The following is a 25895-nucleotide window of genomic DNA, read 5'->3' as shown; positions in this document are numbered from 1 at the left end:
GACCTAGTCCCGTCTTTCATCCTCATCATGTTTGTCATATTTGCTTTCTTATCTCACTGGCAATTTTCCATTCCCACTTATTCCTATTCAGGGTCAAGGGAGGGCTGGAGCCTATCCCAGCATGCATTGGGTGGACACGTAGTACATGGTTTTTATTATTTTATGTATGTTTTAATGTATGTCTGTTTATCTCTATGTATGTATTACTGATTACTGGTTTGTTTGTTTATTTAGGGGGGGAAATAAACTCAAACCATACAGGTTTACAAGATAGGCATGTAAGATAGGCATGTGCGTGCGTGTGTGTGGGAGGGGGTGTCAACTGTCGCGTTGTTGAAATAAATGTGCACAAGCCAGTAGCGCTTTGACACGGGCAGACGTGTGCCTGCTATCATAGGATGTATTTCTATCTGTTAGGACGGTCGCAGTGAATTTCTAGTGCCTCTTATCAAAAGAAGTGTGAAAAGTTTCTGTCAGAAGTGGGATTCGAACCCACGCCTCCAGAGGAGACTGCGACCTGAACGCAGCGCCTTAGACCGCTCGGCCATCCTGACGTGAAAACAACAAAAGAGAACATTACATTTTATTCATAAACCACCGAAGATTCAGTTGTGTCCCTACAGTTTGTTGAAGATCAGTGACTTTGTATTTACTGAAAAAACAGTTATTTGTGTCTGAGCAGAACCGCAGCAGTGGCCCGGTTTTCAAACACAGCTCTCTTGCGCCCTCTGCTGGTGTAGCTCGGAAATCCAGACTACAGTGACGGGTCAAAACCAAAACCTACAGTCTATGGTCAAAACCAAAAACATGAATGGGTTCAAAACTGGCACCTACTCAAAATATTACTTACACATTACAAACATCCATCCTGGTTATTTTGGCTATTCTTGTGGCTAAATTACGAATTTCTGTGAAATTTGTGATAGTTTCAGCATGTGTGGAAACAATAAAGGCAGATTTCCATTCCAAATCCCTAATGTAGCCTACTTAACATGTAATCCAATAATCTTAAACTAAACTTAAAACCCAAAAGTATACTGAACCGTTAATAACACAGAGCAAAATAAAAGCATCCAAGCAGTTCAGAGCGAATGTCACAATGTACCCTATCCAACATAATGCACAATACATCTGACATTACAATATCCACAAATTGCATTAACACAGATATGTAATTTGAGAAGAGCAAGAGATGCAGAGATGTGCCAAGCACTGGGAAGACATGAGCAGGAAAATGTAAAGACATGACTGATGTGTGAGGTCTGTCTCTGTATGTACTGAGGTTTTGTCAGGATGGTGGACAGCTAGAGACTATCACAGCACAGGGGAGGAAACTGGTCTGGTGATGTCATGATTTGCTCATGATTGACTGATACTATTTGACTGATGGAATTTGTAATTTGGAACTACTGGTGACCACGTTGGGTGAGATCAGCAGCAGATCTTCATGTTTTATTGCTATGGAGTCATGCAGGACCTCGATGAAGAATCAGGGAGAGTCACTGACTTTCTCTGACCGCTGCTGATGACCTGCAGTTTGGCCTCGGATCGGACTCATGCAGCAGAGACGCAGACAGTCATGCAGAAGGTTATGCTTGATTCTGTTATGGCTCTGTGGAACTGAACCAGCGCTGCCCTACAGAGGTTGAACTTGTTGTTGGAGGACGTGAACCTGCTGCTGAGCCTTCTGGGTCACATGTTAACGTTCTCCTCCCCATTGTTGTCTTGGGAAATGATCATTTGCAGGAATTTGAATGACTCAACTCTGATGATTTTTGAGCCATTGATGTCAAGGGGAGGGAGTGGCGGTGGCTGCTTCCCATATCATTGCATTGGGTTTGAGGGAGTTCAGTTCCAGGTCAATGTGGTTGTGCCATCTCTTCAGCAGATTAAGTTACTCTTAGAGATTAGGGCTCTCAGGGTGTTATCATCTGCAAACTTTTGGGGTTTAACTGATGGGTGTTTGGAGATGAGAGTCATTTGTATGGAGAGAGAAAAGAGTAGAGGGAGAGTGGATCTGAGGTGTGTTTGCCCTGTCTCACATACTGTAGGTGATTAGTGATTCACTGAAGCAAAAGCAAGTAATTATAGATTTCAAGATCAGCCACTGAGATGAATAAGCAATACTCTCTGTGCATGTGTTTTGCTTGTCTATGTGTCTATTACTGTTGTCTAAATGTCTCAACAGATGACAGTGGGAAACAGCTATTTGGTTGGTTGCTACATTGTAATGTACACCGGATGGGATCTACACTAAGTACAATATGGAGGAGAAACCTATTAGTGCATGAACAAACCCTCAAAAAGGGCCTTAGTTTTTGTTCTACCCCTACCCGGGGCAGAACAAAACATGACCTTGTTTTTTCATAACTTTGACATGTCCCCTTCATGAAATGGACGGTCATAATTTTTCTTTTTACTTAAATTAGTTAATCCCATGTCATTTGCTACCTACTGGTTGTATTTACATCATATTTGCACTGATGGTCTACAGGTAGTGTCCCTACACTCCAAAGCAACCAGAATGTCAAAATATGGTTCTATTGTGAATCAGCAGCCTTTTATATAAGGCCTTATTATTGGCGGAAATATCAAACCGTTAATTTTTCTGAGAAATACTCAATTCTAATCTCTTCTAGTATAACCCAAAAAAGTACACAAAAATGCCTACCTTGTAACAGGGAATACCAAGTTGATCCCATGTTTTTTACCCACTGGTTGTATTTACATACTTCATATTAGCACTGATGGTTCTCAGGTAGTATCTCTAGACCTCAAAGCAACCTTAAATTAACCACAATGTCCAAATCAAGGGCTTGGAGCCAAAAGGGCGTAAGTGCGATTTTGGTTGAATATGTATATCAATTGAAAGGTCTCAGTGAGATCTTTTCAGTGCCAAAAGGACACAACTGAAATCATGACCCATAAGTTTTAATTAAACAAAAACTGCTTGATGTCAAAAGGGCGTAACTGCACTCACGCCCTTTTCACACCTAGCAAAACCCCACTATTGACACTGAACAAGCATTGTGGGTAGAGGATTCTAACAGCACTTAGGTCAGCTCAAAATGCATGCTGACATAAGTAATGCTAGCATGGCAGCATGGTCACATCATTTTTAGTATCCTATTCATATCCTAATTAATATTCTAGGTCAATATTAGATTAATGTAAATATGTTAATATTCCCATTAAAAACTCAAAATTTTGTGGGTTTGGTTCCTGCTTTATATTTGAACTGAATGGTTGGTATTCTGGAGTCATATACATTTTTATAACCTTGGTGAAGCAACAGAAATTCGCAAAAATGAAAACAAAAGAAAAAATCCAAAAGAGGCTAACTGATGCAAAAGACTGTATGTATTTATTTACAAAAAGTGCTCATTGTGAATATTCCTTAAACTGTTTCTGGAGTAAAAATATTCAACACGGACATCTTTTTGCTCTCTTCATTTTTATAACCTGAAATTTATATTCATTTCAGTAGGTGGGATGAAATTCCTTCTCACGCTTACAGGCAGAAGATAAAAAAATATATATTTATTGGTCTATTCCCGGCATGCTGTGGTCTGAGGAAGAGTTACAGTTTCCCCTGGCTCTCACCTCTGTGCTAGGATTATTGATATTATATCTCAGACCATAAAACCTTTTGTATATACTGTACATGCTCAGTAGACCATTGTAGAGGCCGACTACACACACACACACACACACACACACACACACACACTTTCACACACACCCCCCCACACACACACACACACACACAAAGTCCTCCATACTGAAAGGTGACATTGGATCTGAAATACTTTCTTATCCTGCTGTCTCGTCAATTTAGATAACAAGTTTTGTTTGCTGCTTGTCTTTTCCTGTTTGTTGCTGGAAATGGAAACCAAAATACAAAATGTTTAAGTTACATCCCAACACAGTTGGCATGTTCCTTACCGCATTATACTTTTACAATAAATCCCCCCACTGCTGACCTGTACTATTTGAACTTCACGCTAAAATGAGGGGCATAAACCACGGACCAGTATAGAAAAAAACTGAGCAATCCCAAGCTGTACATGATTTTGCTTGATGTTGCCTTGACCACTTGAGCTGCAAATCTAAACATGTAAAACCTAGAGTCCAACATATAGATCACATATCACTGCTCTCCAATAACAAAATGTTATACCTCCAAATAGCCAGCTTTTCAGAAATTGATTAAAAAATGATGAATTTTCCCACTGCCTTTTTGACATTTTAGGATTTAAGAGTTTGATATGGGTCACAAAACTTATTCAGAACTCCAAACACCATGTACACTTTGATTATAATTAAAAAATAAAAATGGAAAAAAAATGGAATAACAAGGACTTCATGTGACAGCAGCAACAAGTTGTCTGTAAGTGCAGAGAAACCACTGGAAGGGCAACAGCTGACGACATATCAGAAAAGAGCTAATGATGATGGTGGTGACATGATGAGAGGTGGTGACACACTTTACAAATGAAATGTGTGACAGTCCTCTAATAGATTATGTTAGGTGTTTAGGTGTTTTTTTTTTTTACAAAATAATTCCATGGTGTGGCTTCTTTTTTGTTGCTGGGTCAAAGGTCACACAAGTGTCGTCCAAGGGAACAAATCTTGTGTTATCACAGTCATAATGAAGTAGCATTTTGAGCGCTTTGAGAGCTACCAGTTGAAACAGGATGTGGGGGCTGGGCATAATGTGGGGAGGCATCATTCAAAAGTATCCACAATATAAAAAATCTGCAATTACATTATTGGTTGAAATTTTTATGTAAGCCTACTGGTACACCATTAAAAATAACCATTAAAAATACACCTTTTTCCAAAAAGAAAAAAAGGATGATATTGATATTTAAAACAATGACAAAATAAGTGTTTCAAAATATAGAAAATGATGTCAGTATTTTTTTTAAATATGTTTTTGTTACATAGGCTAATAGTATATATTGACATGGAACAGGGAATGTATCATTGCTTAATGGTTGATGCTACTGTAAAAATCATACTCCCGCTTGTATCCCTCTTGTATGTTATTGCTTAAATTGATGTATATACTTAAGGCGTGTGTGTGTGTGTGTGTCTCAAGGAGCCATGCAAAAAGACAGAATTGAATGTCTTTACTCTGTGAAAGTGTAGTGAAGTGGCTGCTGCTCTCAGCCCCTGCCCCGCAGTGCGTCACTGTATTAACAGTGTGGTGTGAGCAGCAGGAGGGGGGGGGGGGGGGGGGTCGCCAGGAGGCTGAGGTCAGACAGACACCCCGTTTTCCCGAAACATGACTATCCCGGCATTCCACAACTCAGCATCACACTGGTAGAAAACTTGTTTTCCAGGCAGGAGATGCACTGTCACTAAAGCACATATTTACTCTCCGAGGTCGTCTGCCTTACTTCACGGGTTGATCAGTAATGTGTGTGTAATGTGTGTGTAACAGGGAGCATTTATTTTTTTGGAAATTCTTTATTAGGAATAACCCCTTGAGATGTACCATCTCGTTTTCAAGGGGGTCCTTAACGACAAAAATACAATATAAACATAATTAGGCAAGACATTTAACAAGACAAGACAAAACAAAACAACAGAGAAAAAAACAAAAAAAAAAACCCAATAAATATCAAATAATAAGACATACAAAATCAGGAGATCATACTCCAAGCAGAGCATGAAAAATGGATCATTCATTCATAGATTATCGAAAAATATTAAAGTATTAAGGTATTAATGTCAGTGATAGCATTAAGTAATAAAGTTATAATACAAAATAATTATAATAATTATAATTATAAAATAAAATAATTATTACCAGTAGAAATCTAATTATAGATTTCTACTGGTAAGGTCAGCACACATGGGATGTAAGAATCACAACACATGTAAAAGATGTACAGTGCTTGATTGATGCTGATTTTAAGCATTGACATATTTAGCATTTCTGTAAAACTGTCATATCATAATGGAAATACACTGGTATACTGGTGATGAGGTCAAGGTCACACACCAAACAGATTGTGAAACATGCAGCCAAATCTCCTGGTCATTGCTGGGAAATCCTGTCATCATTACAGCAAGCAGAAACATAAGTTAGCTCACCAGGTTTTTTTTTCCTTTTTACCAAAGGTCATATTTATTGATAGATAGATATTCAGTTGTGTCATTCCCTCTGATGACTGACCACCAGTCCAATCATTTGTTTTAATTCAAAGTACTTGCTAGGTTAACTCCATTTCACTTTTTTTCTTAACATTTTTTTTTTTTATTCAACATTTGTCTGTGCCTTGCTCAAAGACCCTTCAGTAGTTGTTGAGATTTTCCCAGCAGGTCTGGGATTCAAACCTTCTGGTCACAAGAGCACTTCTGAGCTGCTCCAATTAAAAATCAACATGCAATGCCTTGAGGTCTCTGAAACCAGTAATCAACTCTCAGAAACAAAATAACAGTGTCAATATTGTATGGGCTTAATAAAATCAAGCACTAATCAAGGCTTTTGGAACTAGTCATCTTAATTCATCAAACAAAAAAAAAAAAGAAAATCTTCCATTTGCAGTGACAGATATGTACCTCTGTCCTGCCCAATGGGGGATTCGCCACTAGTGTCTGTGTGACAGTGGCCAACAAAAGAGGAACTGTGGGAGCAAAGTGGGGCGGCAGGGTGAATAGATGTTAGAGAGACCATCTCCGAAAAGATCACACAATCCCCACAACAGCCGATGCTTTGTGTTGAAGTGTCTGTGAGTTGAACCTCCACCTCCTCATTCACTCTAAGTTGCTCTGGATAACACATGTAAATATTTCACTGTGCTTCTTAGTAGCTGATACTCCGTACAATCCAGTCCAGTGACTTGATACTTTCATTTGTGTGTGTTTTTTTGTGTTCCCTAACGCAACTTGTCTCACAGCCGCCATGTGACCACAAAAGTCTTCTTCTATCGCCATTAGGACTGAGTTTACACCAAGAAACTATATTGAATGACATGAACCAAGTCATGTGTGTGTGTCTACAGGTGAGTCAGTGTGAGGGGTTTAAACTGTACGTCACTTTATGACTGTGAGTGAAGGTGTTTACATATGTGTCAACTGTTAAGTCTGTGTTGTGTGCCCATGTGTTAGCCGTGTCTACACCAATAGTGAGGGTGCGTGCGTGTGTGTGTGTGTGTGTGTGTGTGAAGTCTATTACAAAGGTCATCATTACAACAAGGTAGTGAGGATGCTCTAAGCTATTTCGTTTTGTGTGTGTGTGTGTGTGTGTGTGTGTGTGTGTGTGTGTGTGTGTGAAGCCTACAATGCCACACTTTTATGTGTCAGTATAGGTCATCATCTTAACACAGTAGTGACGATCCTCTACGCTATTTAATGTGTGTGTGTGTGTGTGTGTGCATGTGTGTGTGTTTGTAGACTGGGTGTGTGCATCTGATTGTGTTTATCATCTGTGCTATTTATTGTATTGTGTTGATTGTGACTGTGTGTGTGTGTGTGTGTGTGTGTGTGTGTGTGTGTGTGTGTGTGTGCGTGCGTGCGTGTGTGTTTATTCTCAGTGCTATCAATCTGTCAGCAGACTTATTTTTCTGCTCCCAGCCAGACAATACAGCTGCCATCACCAGCTATCTGTGGACACTGAAGTATGTAACACTGTGCAGTGAGCTTACGTGTCCACCGGGACCCGGGACGTCCCTTCACACCACTGGCCACTCTTTGTCTCAGTCCACTTTAAACACACTGGCCTGCGCACAGACTGTGAACACACTCCACTGACTCGCATGGCATTTTAAAAAAAAAACAACCCAAAAACAAAGACGTGTTGAGTGCAGCACCCTTCAACTGCTGCAACATTCTCCGCCGCATTAGCAACAACGCAAAAAATGAAACGCTGATCAACTTTCCCCCGTTCTCTCCTGCATTGCTCAACTCAATTATGTAAATGTCTGCAGAGGAGCGTGTTAAAGACTACGCCGACTTTTTGGGAGTTTAGCCTAAAAAGCTCTGTCTGGTACGCATGCTAACGCTTTAGCATGTTAATCGTAGGATCGTTATCTTAAAAGTGAGAGAATGAGAACTTGTAGCAGCTGCAAGGCAGGATGGTTAGTTAATGTTAATGACATGTGCCTAAACCTGCCAGGCTTGTTTTGGGAACTGGTAAAAACTTGCCAAAAAATGCACTCTTTGAAGTGAGCAAAGTTAGCCAGAAATGTTTAAATAGCCTACTGTTGATTTGTGATGAACTTTGCTAATGAATAAGACTGAGATTTTGTTTTCAGAAGTTATGATTCTCCCATAACTTCAGGTCATTGAATAAAAACCAATACCAACTTTGGATTACTAAGGTTTATCTTCATACTTAGGATAGGATAATGCTAATTGCGTATGATTACTTGTGCTAAAGCATTAGCATGCACACACAGAACTATCAGAGATGAGTCTGAGCCTGTAAGACTCTGAGGAAGTTTAGGGGAAAGTACTACATGATGATTAAGAATTCTCTGTTCTGATGCTGTTCCCTTTTTTAACTAACTGCCGGATGCTGCATATCCTGCTGTGTATTCAAATCAGGATGAAGATTAGTTTTACACCACAACTAGGACATGCTGAACTTGTCACTTTTCTTCATATACGTGACTCACTTACTATTAACCACATTCGTCAAGACCCCCAACTTCTCCATTTCGGTATGATGGTTGAGGGTTTTTATATACGCATTTCACATATAGGCTACTGTAGATGAGTATGTATTGTTATTTTTACGTGGATGGTGTGTCACGCAATAAATGTTTACATTCCTACAATCATAGGCAAGCAGTATGAGACAATAAGATTATTAAAAAAGATTAGATTTTGTTCACACCCTGTCTCTTACTGTCATATTCCCAGATTCCCCTCTGCAACTGTCAGAAGAACATGGACACACCATGATAACAGCCTTTCTGTTATTACTGTGACCTGAAACTAACTTAGCAAAAAAAACACACTTTCAATAGAAAGTTTTTTATTTTGTAACATTTGACTGAAATGCCCAGATGCCAGTCAGTTCCAAGCCTGACAAAGAAAGTCTGTCAGTCAGTGACAAGGTCAACCCCGAGGTCATTTATGTAATATTGCCAAATCCTGACCATTTCTGACTCAACAGGATGCAGAGAGGCTTGTTCTTGCTTTTATAACCATGCAATACAGTTTATACTGGCTCGCCAAAAGCAGCAATTGCACAGCTCCAGGTTATTCCAACTTGAAAAAGACAAAAATGAGGAACCACATAACAGCTGTCTTATATGACTTTCACTGGCTCCCTGTGTCAGCTAGAGGTGATTTTAAAGTTCTTGTAAATATCTACAAAGCTCTTAAAACTGAAAAAACTGAACTATGGACCTTAGAGAGGTAGTCAGCAAATTATATCATATTATTATATTATATATCAAATTGTGAATCTTGATATTGATATTTTAGTTGGCTAGCAATTGTAGCTATATGTGAATGGCAATAGCAAGGAGCTTGTGCTTGTGGAGGTCCATTAGTGACCTGGGAATGCTGCAGGAAGGTTGCTGGTTCAAATCCCTCTACCAGCTGTAACAACGTTAGCACACCATTGCAATATTTAATCTAGTGACAGCCTGATGTGCCATAGGAGAGGATTTTACTGGAGGTTACTCCTCTGTTTACTGGAACAGTGATGAGGTAGCAGAGGCTGCCCCAGTATTGCTACACTTAATACATACACACACACACACACACACACACACACACACACACACACGCACACATGCACTGACATGCAGACACACACAAGCATGCACCATACACACACACGCACATACACACACACACACACACACACACACACACACACACACACACACACAAACACATGTATATGCGTGTGCATGTAAACACACACACTACCGCTTCCACCGCCAGCCCTCCATACCATATAACAAAGACCCCAGTGTCTGAGCTTGGATGAGAAGGGGAAAGACAGTTACACACACTTCACACTTTCACTCACCCACCCACACACACACGCATGCACACAAACTCACACTCACTTGTGTAGCTGACACACACTGTAGTAAATAGTTTGGCTTTAGTCTCACTTTTGTCTGGAAGGAAAATATTGAAGTGGGCTGTTGCTTCATCCAAACACACACACACACATAATGCAGACATACTTACACACACATACACACACTAACATAAACACACTTTCAGAGGAACTGTAGGAGTCAGATGTAATGTCAGAGGTCACCGAGGGTGGTGAATGGGAGTGTGTGAGTGTGTGTGTGTGTGTGTGTGTGTTTCAGAGGTGGGAGGGGCTTGTCTTGTGTTGTATAAATACAGGGTCATGATGGAGACTGGGTTAAGAAAGCTTCAAGGGCTTCAACCTGACAACGGCGTGAAGACACTTCAGAGCATCCAGACCCAGACGTAAAGGGACAGCGCAACATTTTATAGAAGAGGAAGAAAATCAGACAAGGATTATTACTTAGACTGCAATGGCTAACCACAATGGTAAGTGTTGTTTCTATCTATCTATCTATCTATCTATCTATCTATCTATCTATCTATCTATCTATCTAGCTATCGATCCTGTCTGTCTCTTGCTCTCTCTGTCTTTGGTCCATATTACAAATGTTGCTAAATGCCGCAGCTGATTGCGATATCTGTGAAAAAATGTGCTGCTGTATGAATCTACACTAGGTTGTGATATGACCCAGCCTGATTCCATCGACAAATACCAGGACAGTTTTTCAGTCTAGTTAGACCAGGAATACAAAATCAAACTGGCCGAGCAATCAAAACATATTGAAATCAAGATTAAAGTAATTTCTGTGTATTGTTTTATGTTTTGAGATGACCTCAGCTCAGTGGCCAATCTTCTGCCAGTCTGACCAGAGAACCAAAATAATTGAATATGTCCAAACAAATCTGAACTGGAAACCCAAATGTGAAATTATGATAATGACAATTAGGAGAGGAGAGGAGAGGAGAAAATAGACTAACCATCATAACCATAACACCTGATACTACTTACTACAGAATTACTCCATGTTTAAGAGAACACATAAGCATTCAAGACTACAGCTTGTCTGATATACAAAATGCAACTGTGTCAAGCTAAGTGCAACACATTACTGCCAATATTTAATTAATAACAATATCAAACCTTACTGAGGACTATACTTGAATGTCTCTGTTTGCTCCGTCAGGTGTGATTGTCGGTGTGGATCTGAGAAGCCATGAGAACAACCAGGCTCACCGCACCAGGGAGATTGATCGGGAGCGCTTGATCGTCCGCAGGGGGCAGCCCTTCTCCATAACGCTGCAGATGTCTAACTCTCTGCCCCCTAAACACCACCTGGCACTGGTGCTGCACCTGGGTGAGTAGAGCTCAACAAGAGTGTAGACCAGCTAATGTATGAATCCTCCTGTATGGGCGCACATTTGATTGACAGTGGAGGTAAGCAATGCCAGTAGAGGGGACTTTATCTACATCGTTTAAGATGTATTTTGTGACAAATGGAGCTGACTGATATCTCAGATCTCACATCTCTAAATTAACTTTTACTTTTTTTACTATTAATTTGACATTATGATATAATTAATGTAAAACTCCTCAAGGTTTTTCCTCATCTGCTGGTGTTTCAGGCTCATGTGTAGTCATGATATAGTAGGTTCAAGTCCGGCTCATGACATTTGTTTTGCGTTACATCCTCTCTGTTGCTCCATTCCCAAAACAGCATGGATGGATGGATGGATGGATGGATGGATGGATGGTTGAACTATCGTTTTAATAATTTCTCTGATCTCATCCCACCCTCTGTCTCCTCAGGTAAGAAGGACCAGGTTGTGATCAAGGTTCAGACGGAGCGCGGGGCCGGTGACAAGTGGTGGTTCGGCCAGCAGGGGGCGCAGGGCGAAACGCTGCTGACCCTGCACAGTCCGGCCGACGCTCTCATTGGCCAGTACCGCCTGGCCGTGCTGATGATGTCACAGGACGGTCGCATTCTAGAGAAGAGCGACTACCACAAGTTCTACCTGCTCTTCAACCCCTGGTGCAAAGGTACAAGGAGAAGCATAAGTCTGATACAAACTCAAAACGAAAGGACAAAGATGGAAATACACTTTTTATACTTTTACTTTTATACACCTGTTACGTCCACTCTAACCCTTAAAGGGAAAGGTCAATACCTACAAATGCAAAGTCATTCTGAGTCATCACTTTCATCCTGTGATGAAGCATTTCTGATGGGAGTCATCTTCAAATGCCTTAAAATACATGATACGCAGGCAACATTTTGAGATACAATAGAGGGGCAATGCCTTCAGTAGGGAGGGACTAATGCGACACAATGGAAACCATGTCAAAGATGCAAACCACATGCCAAGTGCTAGTCACCAGATCTCAAACCAACTGAGCTGTTATGGGAGATTCTGTCTGAGACGCCGTTTTCCACCTCCATCATCAAAACACCAAATGATGGAATTTCTCGCAGAACAACAGCGTCATGTTCTTCTAATAGGGGTCCAAACACTCGAGGAATTTATATCAAGGGACACTAAAGCCGTTCTGGCATCTTGTCTTCCACTGTTTACACTGTTTCTTATGGATGTGACACCAATGGGACACAAACTTCTGCATCAGTTTTACGTTAATGATTGATCAGCATGCTCACTGTCCTCTCTGTGTGTGTGTGTGTGTGTGTGTGTGTGCGTGTGCGTGTGTGTGTACTAGATGACGCTGTGTACCTCCCAGATGAAAGTCTCCTCCAGGAGTATGTTATGAATGAGGACGGAATCATTTACACAGGAACCTGGGATTCCATCTATGGCCTGCCGTGGAGCTTTGGACAGGTAACACACAGACACACACACACATACACACACATGCACGCACACATGCACACACACACACACACAGGTGGGATTTTTTTACATTGTTAGTATGCTTCTTTAAAACTAAAAAATAAGAGAGTATGGTTTTATTATACTTATAAAATTGCTTGCAAAAGGTACTGAGACTAGTAGGCTATACTTAGGCTTATGTGACACTAGTAGTATACTTTAATAAACTTAAAAGTGGTCCAATTACTGTAAGTCGTAAGAAGTTCAAATATACCTTAGCGTACTTTTAGTATTCATGTGAGTCAAACACAAATATACTAAAAGTATACAGATGTAGACTTAACTTAAAGTATACCTACAAATAAACTTTTATAAACTAAAAAGTGGGCCAATTTACTCACTACTGACAAAATAGTACACTTAAAAGTAAACTAATAATTTACCAAAGTTAGTACACTTCTTATACTTACGTAGCTTATGCTTTAAAAAATACACTTCAAGTTTACAACAGCTTAATTAGAGAACTTTATAGCTCAATTATGGTACAAGAGAATAAGGGTGATGAGCCGATGAGCAGACTGGCAGACTGGTGATTCAAATGATTTGGTCAATCAAAAGATGTATACTGTTTACTAGTATGTGTGTGTATGTAGCCTATGTGTGTGTGTGTGTGTGTGTGTGTATGTGCTTATCTATGAATGGGACAAGTATCTCGGTGCCTGCCAGGCCGGTGGGTGGCCTGTGTGAATTGTCACAGCGGTGTGACAGTGGAGACTTGGCCTGCCAGCGGCGGCGGGATCAGGAAATGTCTCTGCAGGACGGAGGACACTTCTAGACGGGAGGTGTCAGAATGTAGCCAGACCGCGCAAACAAGGGCTTGTCCCTTCACAGCCTGCTGGGAGGACAGAGAGAAAGACAAACAGGCAGGCGGATAGATGCCAGGCAGGCAGGCAGATAGACAGGCGGGGGGTGGCAAACAGAGAGGTGACCAGAATAACACACACAGACAGACACGAGCTGCATGGGAAATTTTGCTGAAACAAGTCTCTTACACTCAACAAATAATTCATCCTCTCTCTCTCTCTCTCTCTCTCTCTCTCTCAGTTCGAGGACCGTGTGGTAGACATCTGTTTTGAGATCCTGGACAACTCCAATGCGGCTCTGAGGAACTCTGAGATGGACACGAAGCAGAGATCTGACCCGGTCTACGTCAGCAGGACACTCACTGCCATGGTGAGGATCTCTTGTGTTCAACTCATTCATATTCAAACCTGAGCTGTCACAGCCTCAGACATAACGATCCCTCCTCAACGTGTCCAGGTGAACTCTAACGATGACCGCGGCGTGGTGGCCGGTCGCTGGCAGGAGCCGTACTCGGACGGAGTGGTGCCGTCCCGGTGGACCGGCAGCGTGCCCATCCTCCGGCAGTGGAGCAAGGCTGGGGCCGAGAGGGTCAAATACGGCCAGTGCTGGGTGTTCGCTGGCGTGGCCTGCACAGGTGAGGCTCTACACACACACACACACACATGGATCACATGTCTGATCACATGTATCAGGAAGTGTCGAGAACTGGATAAAAAAGGTTTTCAAGTTAAAAAAGTAATCATTTACAAAATCAAAGTATATATGTGTATAATTCAAGCTTGTAGTTATCAAGAGATATTTTGGTGAAACCTGGGTTTTTGAATTATTTTAACTTTTTTTTGTAGCATTGCTTTATTTGTGTCAGCATTGTCAGAAGTGATTAAAAAAAACACATTAACCTGATTTACTTGGTCCCAAACAATGTCCCATAATCTTAATGATATTGTTTATCCTATATCACTCTGTTCTATGGTTGATTGTTGAGCAGTTAGATCTAGCTAGGCTCATTCTCCTTTGAGACATGCATGTGATAAAGGGCTGTATAAATTAACTTGAATTTGAATAATATTGTGCTTCTCTCCAATATATCTCCCATTTCAAATGTCCAGACAAGATAACTTTGTCTTTTAAATCCAGAACACAACACAATACTTCCGAACATAAAGAAAGACATACAGTAACAGTCTTTTAAGGAGACAATGTTACTGGCTGCACATGATATAAGCATGTTTCTTTAAAATCAACAAAAAGTCATCTCATAGCTGTTCACAATAGACTTAATTATGATGGGTGAGTTGAATTATGGAGAATTATTGAGATTTGCAAGATAGTTGCACTAATATAACAACAATGAAAGCCTGTAGCACCACTAACCCAAATGAACAGAACATGTAAAGGTTAGGAAGAAAGGAAGGAAGGAAGGAAGGACGGGAGGAAAGAAGGAAGGAAGGAAGGGAGGAATGAATTGTCCCAGTCTAATGCCTGTTGTCTTCACAGTGCTGCGTTGTCTGGGGATCCCAACGCGCTGCATCACCAACTTCTCCTCTGCCCATGACGTGGATGGGAACCTCTCCTTAGATGTCCTGTTCAATGAAAAACTAGAGAGCCTGGGGGGGAGAGACAGCAGCTGGTAGGACCACACACACACACACACACACACACACACCAGCAAGAAACACCCAAACAGATTTCAAATAGGGTGATTTATCTGAAGACATTACATCATCTAATAACCTCCTCCTCTCCTCTCCTCTCCTCTCCTCTCCTCTCCTCTCCTCATGGTTTTAGGAACTTCCACTGTTGGGTGGAGTCCTGGATGAGGAGAGAGGATCTCTCTAAAGGATACAACGGTTGGCAGGTGTTGGACCCCACGCCCCAGGAACTGAGCGAGGGTACGCTCCTCATCCAAACTCAACGCTTCCATCCTTCCATCTTCTTCACCTTTCCCTCTCCTTCTACCTGCTGTTTATCTCTCTTTTTCTCTCTGTCTCCTCAATACCCTTCTCTCATCATCTCCCTCCACTCTCTTCTCTTATCTATCTATCTCTGTCGTATGTCATCCCGTCTTTCTGGCACCTTTCCTGTCACTCTCCGCTGTGAACTGCATCTAATAATTCCTTACAGTAAAAGTAATTTGTGAAATAAATAAATATATATAATAAATACATTTCCCCTCTAGGTGTGTATTGCTGTGGTCCATGTCCAGTGACAGCCATCAAGGAAGGGGACCTGGGAATAAAGTACGATGCTCCGTTTGTATTTGCCGAGGTGAACGCTGACATCATCCACTGGATCATCCAATCAGATGGCCAACGACGACAGGTGGGATTTTTTGGGGTTTCTTTTGATTGACTGATTTATTAACTTTTTTTTTTTTTTTTTTTTTTTACCAATTTACCAATTATTTTAAGACTTGAATTGCTGAATGAATGCTTTCCATAAATCATGTTATACTCTATAGTGGCCTTGTGAGTCACAATTTGTAATTCAAATTTAATTTTTTTATTTTTATTTTTCCCTTAGCTGTTGTAGTGTCTTTGAGTATCATTTTTACTATTTTTTTTTACTATTCTTTTAAATCATATAGTTGATTTAAATGAGATTCATGGGCCAAAAAAGACCATGTGGACTTTGTGTGCCCAAAAATGATTTGATGATGACGCTGATGATGATTATCATTATTATTATTACAGTTCAAAGTGGACCAGAGCAGTGTGGGGATGAACATCAGCACCAAAAGTGTTTACGGTGACTTCAGAGAAGACGTCACTCTGCTCTACAAATATCCTGAAGGTGGGTTGGGAAATAGAACTCAGTAGAGACACCTGCCTGTATTTCCTTCTTGTCAGTATAAATGATCATGAGCTTTCTCCTCCACAGGGTCACAGAAGGAGAGAGAGGTGTATGAGAAGGCCGGACGTCCGGTCAGCAAGCCGACCAATGGGGAGGCAGAACCAGGGGAACTGCAGCTGTCAATCAAGCCTGCCAAGCCTGTGTTTGGGACGGACTTTGACGTAATTGTTGAGGTATGAAACAGTTTATTACCATACTAGGTGTTTCAAAAGTAGCATTTTTATATACATTATTAATAATAATGGTTTTATTAAATATTTCTATACTGTAAAATAACTATCTGAATCAAATCATCAGTGAGACTCGAAGTGTAGCTGCATGGATTGATGGATTGAATGAATGAATGAATGAATGAATGAATGAATGAATTGTTTGGTACAAGTTGCTGTCTTCTGGGTGTAGACATTGTTTTCCTGTTTGATTCAATGGGAACTCAGTGGAACAACACTAGAATGACTAAGTAAAGCATAAATGTCATTCACCATTGTAGACACTAGCCAAATGTGGACCATTGCTTCATGGCCTGGCTGACTATAATGACTATAACTGCCACTTACAATGACTCATCCATCCATCCCTCCATCCATCCCTCCACCCACAGTCATGTATCCATTTCTGTCCCTAGGTGAAGAATGTTGGAGGGGAAGACACCACCGCTCAGCTGACCATGCTGTCCAAGGCTGTGACTTACAACTCTCTCCACCGGGGGGAGTGCCAGAGACGCACAGCCAACATCACTGTGCCAGCTCACTCAGGTAAGAAGCTTTGCCTGAGACTTGGTAAGCCCAAATCTCTCTCTGACATCACTGTTATTGTACCCTCTCCTAAAGGGGGCATTAAACTTTTTCCTTCTGTAACATCAACAGCACACGTTCACGATGGTGTACTGTTGTCTTATTTAATAATTGTGTGTGTGTGTGTGTGCGTTCAGCCCACAGAGAGGTGCTGCGTCTGCGTTACGACCACTACGCAGCGTGTGTCTCGGAGCACCATGTGATCAGGGTGATCGCGATGCTTGAGGCCCCAGGACAGAACGAGCCCCTCATGGACATGGTCAACATCCCACTGAGCATGCCTGAACTGCAGATCCAGGTGGGTGCACACTGAGCATGCCCAGATGTTGTGGTTGGAACAGATCTGGCTGTCTAGATAGGAGGCAGAGGACTGATTAGAATGAAACTCACTGCGCCTTGTTTTATGAGCTCAGTCTTTATAGGTGTCAAGTTGTTTAGAAGCCCGTCTAGAGCTCTCTCCTCTCCCTCCAGGTGCTTGGCAAGACGATTGTCTACGAACAAGTGACGGCCCACGTCTCCTTCACCAATCCTCTGCCAGTCCAGCTGAAAGGCGGTGTGTTCACTGTGGAGGGGGCCGGCCTGCTGTCTGCCACCGAGATCCCTGTTCAGTAAGTTCTGAGTCACAGTCACCTTTGCTACCACCTTTGACTGGGGGTGAAGGAACTATTCACATCATTACACAAACTGGAATGAAAGTTGGTGGTTGTCATTGTGTCCATACGTCCAGTCACTGAATGAAATATGTGTTTAGATAGACATGAAGGTCAGATCTGGCCTATTAAGAGTTAAAATTCCATCTGGTGCCTGTTGTCCATCCAACTTATGTTAGACCCACACAAGTGCAATGGATAAAATGGACATTTCAATTCAAAAACTTGAGACTTTAATGATCATTGTGTGGAAATCGGGTTGTTGCTGAAGCAAATAATAATTAAATACAGCAAGAAATTAAGAATATAAATAAGAATGGAGCAAATGCCACCTCCTGTGTGTGTGTGTGTGTGTGCGTGCGTGCGTGCGTGCGTGCGTGCGTGCGTGCGTGTGTGATGGAGATCATCCAAGAGAGGTTGCGAGATGTGTGTGTGATGGTAAAGATTTAGAAAGGTATATGCCAGCTGGCTGTCATACACACACACACACACACAATCCACCCACACTGCCTGGGTGAGGAGAACACACTCTGCCTGTCTGCCTGCCTGCCCACACACACACACACACATACACACACACACACACACAACTGCACACACAGGCATAACACACACACACACACTAAGGCACCACAAAACAGACTTGGATTGTATGTGGAGCATCCAAAAATAACAGAACTGCTCCCTCGCTCAGCATCACCTCCAGAATGCCAGGCCAAATGTAACCACACACACACACACACACACACACAGAGACACAGAGAGAGAGAGAGAGAGAGAGAGAGAGAGAGAGAGAGAGAGAGAGAGAGAGAGAGAGAGAGAGAGAGAGCTTGACCAGAAGCCAGTGTAAACATATTTCCTCAGATGTAACACAGCAGTATGATTGGCTGGGGCCAATCTGACACACACAGACACACACACACACACACACACATTTCAATTTGAGTCATATTACACTACTGCAATAGCGATATTTTATTTCTTAACACTTTCTGCTGTCTTTTCCATTCTTTATGATTGTGAATGCGGCGCTTGGAGATAACACTATATAAGAAACACATTACAACAGGAAACTGCAGCGATGCAGAAATGCTTTGAAATGCATCACTGTGATGGTCTCAGCATTCTGGAGGGGCAACAGAGTGTTCAAAAGTCTTTCCACTATTCAGACACCATCTCAAAACGTTTAAACACTCAATGTTTCTGACTGTTGTTGGCTGCTGAGAACGCTTTTGAAAAATAGGCCAGGAAAGTTCAATTCCAACCAGAGACATAATGACATCATGTAAATCTATACATAACTGCCGTTGGTGAATTTGTGGACAGTATACATGCCAGAGGTAAGACACATGTAATGTAACAACATCTCTCCTCCTAACCTTCCTGCTCATCTATACTGTAGTATTTTAAAAACTCATAAAATGGGCCAGACTCTGCCTTTATTTCTCCTGTCCTCCCTCTATCACTTTACCTTCTGCTCCCTGTATCTCTGTCCCTCTCCCTTCCTCCCTCTCCTCTCCTTCTCTTTACAGCCTCTCTCCCTCCTCCATCCTTCTTCCTGCCTCCTTATCCCTCCCTCCGTCCTCTTTACTCCCTCAATTTAATTCTCTTCTTCTTCAGCAGCGCTATTCCCCAAGGCCAAAGCTCTCAGTCTCAGTCTTTCATGTCCAAACAACCTCAATCTAAGCATTTATTTCTCCCCTTCCTCTCTCTCTCTCTCTCTCTCTCTCTCTCTCAGTGGTGATATTGCTCCGGGTCAGGAGGTGTCGGTCAGTTTCTCCTTCACTCCCATGCGGCACGGGGTGAGGAAGCTCCTGGTGGACTTCGACTCCGACAGGCTGAGGGACGTGAAGGGAGTCGCCACCCTGCTCGTCCACAGGAGAGCGCGCATCCCCATGATCAACATTTTCGGGTGAACACCTGTTGAGTTGACCGAATGTGACATTCTCTGGCTGCGAGGGGAGGCAGCCAGCCTGCTTGGATGCAAAGAACTTGATAAAAAAATGTACAGGTAACTGACAAAATAAAGGAAACACCTGAGTAAATAAGGGGTAATATGTATATAGGAAACAAGTGAGGTCTATTTTGGCAGCAGCCCCTAAGAAGATCTACAAATATGTGGAATATCTAATATTCAACTTCATTCTTCACTAGAGGTCCAGACACTTGTAGACTCTAAACCAATAACTCTGAAGCAGCTGCCAGCTTGTAGTGGCTAAACATCCAATTAAGACACTTTATCTTGGTGTTTGCTTTATTTTTGCAGTTACCTAGTGTATTATATACACAATTACATGTACTATTTCTGTGTGAAACCTCTTAATGTGACTGAATGTAATGGAATATTTTTGGGTAGATAATGTGATGTCTGTCTATCTGTTTTATGAACTGCATTTAAAAATAATCATGCCTGGCACAACATGCCCCACTGAACGGCGTACCTCGTATTTAATCACACATTACTTTCTGAGCTGAAAAGCTTCAGAAAAGCTCAGAAATGTTAATGAGGTTCTGCAGCCACTGGTGGTGGGATGTAAACATGACCCACACACATATACACAGACCTCTAGATGACAATCCATTATGTCAGTATAAAATAGATGAAGTAGGCTTTATTTATGCTGGGGAAAAAATGCTTTTTAAATTATTATAGAGTGAACACATTGAGTTCACTCTATAAGCATTCTGTATTGTATTTATTTATTTTCCCTCCATTGCAAAGACACATCCCTCCTTACTGTCTGCCACGCCTTGCTGAATTATACCATGGTTTTATAAAAGGAACACACCCAGTGACCTCAGCGATCTGAAACATTTCAGGCTGACACACAAATTATTGGTTGGCAGTGTCAGGCGAGGCTAATAACTATCCTACCAGCTGAACCAGGCACAGTTGTGTACCCCCTCCCTGAATTTGCATTTTTTTGCACTCTTTCCAATCACATTTTGATTATGGTGAAAAATATGATTGGAACCAACTATTTTATCCATACAGCACTATTTAAGAAGCACATACAAAAAATCCTTTTGCATTCAACACCCTTAATCTAATAAAATATTTATGCATTTGTATTAGTTACTGTATCACCTCAAACTGATATCAAACTTATGTATGCTTTCAATAAAGGACTTTTTACAAATGGTCATTTGGTCTGACATGTCTGAACACCGACGTCAGAACTAGGCTATAGTTAAGCTATCGGCAACATTACCTAAAGCACTACATGGCAGAGTGACCTACAGAACAGGGACTGTCAATGGGAGAGGTGGAATTAGGAAGCCAGTGTCCATATATATCAACTTTCTCTGTTTGGTACTCAGCGGAGCTCTGAGCTGGTAGATACGGATCCAAAAGTGGGTTGTGACAGCCTCTGTCCACATCTGCAGAGACCCAAACCAAGGCAGATCATTGCTTTCTTTAAATGGGAAGAAGCCACATGCTGCTACTTGGAGCAGTGCAACGCTAGCAGAAGCACAAATTCCCAGACACCATTGCAGTGACCACAAATAGGTCAGGCACTGTGCCACTATCTGAACGTGCCAAAACAGTCAGCTTAAGCATAAACTCAATATTTGGTGGGAGATTTGATTGGAGCAAACTGTGAAAGGAACATTGGTAAGTATGAGGACTTGCAGATGAGTACCACAAGCAGGGGTCTGCAGTCATAGACGTAGGCTGCTGAGGGTTCGCAGGTTCGTTCCGCAAGATCTACAGTCTCCTAGGCATCATGGGTAAGAGGAGGACCATCAAAAGCTCCACAGAGGCTGCAGAGAAGGCCTCAAGATTGGCCCACCTGGGAGAGGCTGTCTGATGCTAAAAAAAGACCGCAACCAGCTTGGAGACAGCAACCGGTGCAGCAACGATTAGCAATCCATTGCCTCGTCCCAGAGGAAAGCCCCATTGAGACGTTTGTCCGAGGGAGCCTGGCTGGGTGAAGATGAGCACCCAAGCAAGACAGACCTGAAGGAAACAACTCACAACTGTGGCCTGTGTGTGTCACATGATCCGCAAGAGCCTGCATGGCGGGAAGATACAGCAGCCGAGGATGAAACATGTGGTGAGGAAGCGGGCGGTACACCGCACAGGAAGCACAGCCTCGCAAGCCAGACGAGAACTCACACGACTCGTCTGGCTTGCAAGGCTACAGGAAGCGTACTTGGTGAGACGCAAGAGGAACCAGGCCCAGAATTGCCCTACATCAGGGATAGGCAACCAAGTGCCACAGAGGGCGGAGAGTCTGCAGGTTTTCATTCCAAACAAACAGCTGATTTCACTGAGCAGCGAAAGAGGAGGAACTAATCAGAGAAATCAGCTGCTGTAATGTTCGGTTGGAATGAAAACATGCGGACTGTCGGCCCTCCATCCCGCACAATTGCCAATCCTTTAACTACGTTATCCAGAGCCTTCAGTGATCAAATGATCTTGACTGTCTCAAGTCTATGACAGGTGTTGGTCTTGTCTTCTGTCTCAGCTTTGGTTGTCTACCACTTCCTTGACATGTCAGGCACAAGCTCTCCGCCTGTGTGATGCAAAGCTGTACCTGCTGACAGATTTCTGAAAATAAGCACAATCACTTCCCAGCTCAACACACACACACACACACACAGACCACTATAGCAGCCCATTTGGCCACTGCTAGCACAAGTTACATCTTTTTATGACTACGCTGGCCGTATTTACGTTCAGGTATCATGGTAACCTCTATGCTGAGACAGAATTGTCTCATCTTCAGGACCACATCTCAGTGGTTGTTCTGCTGTTGAAAGCTCATACCTTGCCTACGATTAAGACCATTTACTGTGCAATATTGTCCATACAATTTTGTAACACATATCACAGTTTGAATGTGGAAAGGAATATGGGGAAAAAAACACATGATGCAATCAAAGTGTAATCACCAGTATAAATAAGTGGTGCAAAGATTGCAATTTACTGTAAGTGAGAGTTACGGGAGCACAAGGGGAGAGAGTTAAAATAAGTATCTTGGGAAGAGTGGAAGTGTGGTATTGTAGTCAAGGCTGGAGAATGGTAGGGGGCAACCCATATGTATATAATTTATTGTTTATTCAAAATTGATTCTGATCTGTATTCTGTTGTTCTGTCTTCCAGTGAATCTAAACATCGCCCAAAACATTACATACAAAAAAGGCAACATTAGGCTTATCATTAAAGATGACTGTGAGATGAACACGGCATTTGAACACAAATACAGAAAGCTTATAACAGACAGCGCTGCTCATGGACAGTTTGAAAATTACTGTATTGGCAGAGCTTTGTAAAATATCTGAGGGTTTTTGTAGCTTTGTTCTAATCTGTGTTGTTTTTGACCCAAGTCCATTTGAAACATTTATATTAGGTCTGTTCATTTGGAATAAGACAAATTTAGTCTTTAACAAGTTATTAGGCTGGGTGACAACATACATATTCAGGAATTATCCCAGATCAGCGGTCGTACTCCAAGACGTTTAGTACACATGAATCCAGGGACAGAATGTAATGTCCATTCATCCACTGATGCAGTAATCGAAAAAGTGAGCGCTTGCCTGTATTTTCCTTTTCGATGTTAGACTTATTTGGAGCTTCAGCACCCAAATGCATAGTTCCAATTTAGGATGAGTTGAACATAGCATATATGTGCATTGTTTAATACAAGTATTAACAAAAATCAACGCAGTTTAAATAAGTCCTATCAATATTCATTAACAGAATACATGGCAGACACACAAAAATAGATTCTGATGTCAGAGGGAGGACTGTAAATTGTAAACTAGAAGAAATCTGATGTGGAAGGAAACAGCGGGAGCCTCCTCAGATCAGTCTCTCAGCTCTCTGCAGGTGGAGGAGCCCCCCTGCGCACGGCCTTGGCCAGGGCCTGCTGGATGACCGGGTACAGTTTGTAGCATCCCTCGATGCAGGTCCGCACCCCGGCCGTCAGAGTCTCCTCCCCCATCTCTCCGTCCGACTGCAGCCCGGAGATCTGGTTCAAGCTGGGGAGGAAAGCGACCGTCAGACGGCCCCGGTTCTCCCCGCCGCCCGGGCAGCTGCCGTTCTCCTCCGCGTACGTGGGGTCGATCACATAGGAGGCGCCGTCCTGACGGATGGAGCAACCCAGCACCAGGTCGTACATTTCGATCCCCGCGTCCGCCAGGGCGAGGGAGGCGCACGTGACGGCGTGGGCCAGGACCGAACCGCTGTTCTCCAGGACCATCACGTTGACCTCGACCTGCGAGCGGGGGTACTTGTGGAGGCACACGGCCGGCTGCAGGCTCTCGTGCAGCATCAGCGACAGGTCCTTCTCTTCACTCCCCTGGATCCAGGAGCCCCGCTCCGGGCAGGAGAAGGGAGCGAACCGCATGTCGGTGATCAGCCTGACAGAGGAAGAGAGGGCGCTTTGTCATCTGCAGAAATTCATCCCACAGTAGTTTGTACAGTAGGTCACATCAGCAAATAACACACAAGCATCAGCAGCCACTGCACATGCACAATATGACAGTAATGTGGGGATGAAGTGGAGGATAAACCCACATACACTCACCTTTTTGGGCTTACATAAGTCTTTATGAATCTACATTCTTATACACAATAGCATACAGTATTCATAGTATTCTGTTACATCACCACACGGCCATCTTGGTAGGAAAATGAACAGGTGATTACAATCAAATGACAAACACAGCCAATGAGCTGTGTGTACTGTAAAGCGCCATATTGGTAGGAAATGCATGTGACATCATAGGAATACTATGAATAGGAAGTAGTATCAAACTGGTTGGTTATGAGGTCAGAAAAAAACATGTTTTTCTGAAATGTGATTTTTGTTCATAATGTTGACCGTTTGCCTCGTGATGACCACCTACTTAAGGTCATAGTTTGCCTGCCACTTTATTTACCACTACATCACTGAATACTCATCACAAGAATGGTGTAACACATCACATAGCCTAATCAAAGCAAGGCCATCACAGGGGTATGAGGGGGGAAGTGAAGACCTCCACACATTCCAGTACCTTCCGCATTTCATATCGGTTTCATCTTTTCGCTCCATTTCTCTGGGGCCGTAAACACAACACATCAGCTTGGTGTTTCCAGCCTCGATGTATGCTGACCCTTTGGCCTGGCTGACGAGCCCACACCGGACGAAAACCGGTCGGACATCCACTTGGTCCCGCTGCCGGCCGTCCGTTCTGGGGCCGTCCGACGGCAGGACGGCTGCCGGTCTGCACAGGAACAGAGACGGGCTTTGAGACACTTCTGGCCCGCGTACTCTTTTAGTGTCAGTCGGCATGGTGAGGTGAAATGTACTGAGCAGTACTAGCTGCGGTCCGCGTGCGCTAGGGTAAATTCCGCTATATTCTCAATCGGTCCAGCCCGAAATGTGTCCCCTGGAAACACAGCAAGCAGGGAAATGCTTCCGCCTGACGTTTATGGTCTTGGCGTGGCACCTGCAGGGCAGCTCAAACATGTTAAAATAGCAAGAATCAGCAATGGTATTTCCCTTATTACAATGCTAAAAACACCTGTTTGAGACAATTTGAGACAAACAGACACAAAATTAATGATACGGCTTGATGAATGGGCCAGAGGGCAAGCTGAAACCAAACCAAATACGGCGACTATAACTTTAGCCCAGTGTAATTACTATTCTAAATACGTTTTTAATGAGTGTTTTTTTTCGCTAAACATATCCGCACAGTCACCCTCTCGTATGAAGCAGTCAGAACAAAATGTATTGACACCGGTGCCTTTTTCATTGCATCAGCCAAGCCAGAGCAGTTCGTGCAAATGAGGTGGCGGGCTCGGCTAAGATTGACAGTAGACTTATCCAATAGAGACTGAGACTCACTGACGTGCCGGTGCGGTTGGGCCAATAGGCTGCGGCTGTGGGCGTGTTCT

The 25895-nt window shown here is 42.6% G+C and overlaps 2 protein-coding genes and 1 non-coding gene across 3 annotated transcripts; 1 reads left to right on the top strand and 2 right to left on the bottom strand.

Annotated features, from left to right (window-relative positions):
- Positions 1 to 471: 471 nt before the first annotated feature.
- On the bottom strand, positions 472 to 554 carry trnal-cag (transfer RNA leucine (anticodon CAG)). Its single transcript has one exon. It is a non-coding gene; the product is annotated as a tRNA-Leu (tRNA).
- A 9936-nt stretch (positions 555 to 10490) lies between these two features.
- LOC139667885 (protein-glutamine gamma-glutamyltransferase 2-like) lies at positions 10491 to 19917 on the top strand. Its single transcript, XM_071547368.1, has 15 exons — positions 10491 to 10506; positions 11205 to 11375; positions 11828 to 12058; positions 12731 to 12849; positions 13945 to 14073; positions 14161 to 14338; positions 15202 to 15334; positions 15493 to 15596; positions 15884 to 16026; positions 16398 to 16497; positions 16585 to 16730; positions 17183 to 17312; positions 17489 to 17649; positions 17823 to 17959; positions 19740 to 19917. The coding sequence occupies exons 1-15, from the start codon at positions 10491 to 10493 to the stop codon at positions 19915 to 19917; spliced, it is 2076 nt and encodes a 691-aa protein (XP_071403469.1).
- Positions 19918 to 23039: 3122 nt separating this feature from the next.
- exosc6 (exosome component 6) lies at positions 23040 to 25357 on the bottom strand. The gene is made up of 2 exons (XM_071547400.1): positions 25010 to 25357; positions 23040 to 24370 (listed from the first exon to the last, which is right to left on the bottom strand). Exons 1-2 carry the CDS (start codon positions 25285 to 25287, stop codon positions 23824 to 23826), a joined length of 825 nt encoding a protein of 274 aa, XP_071403501.1. The 5' UTR covers positions 25288 to 25357; the 3' UTR covers positions 23040 to 23823.
- Positions 25358 to 25895: the final 538 nt, after the last annotated feature.

Source organism: Centroberyx affinis, unplaced genomic scaffold, assembly GCF_046629955.1.
Source record: "Centroberyx affinis isolate AG114_WGS23_722 - 3 ecotype Tasmania unplaced genomic scaffold, CSIRO-AGI_Caff_v1 ptg000270l_1, whole genome shotgun sequence".
Classification (NCBI taxonomy): domain Eukaryota; kingdom Metazoa; phylum Chordata; class Actinopteri; order Beryciformes; family Berycidae; genus Centroberyx; species Centroberyx affinis.
Note: the sequence above shows the minus strand (reverse complement) of the source record. Positions and strands in the feature narration are given on the sequence as shown.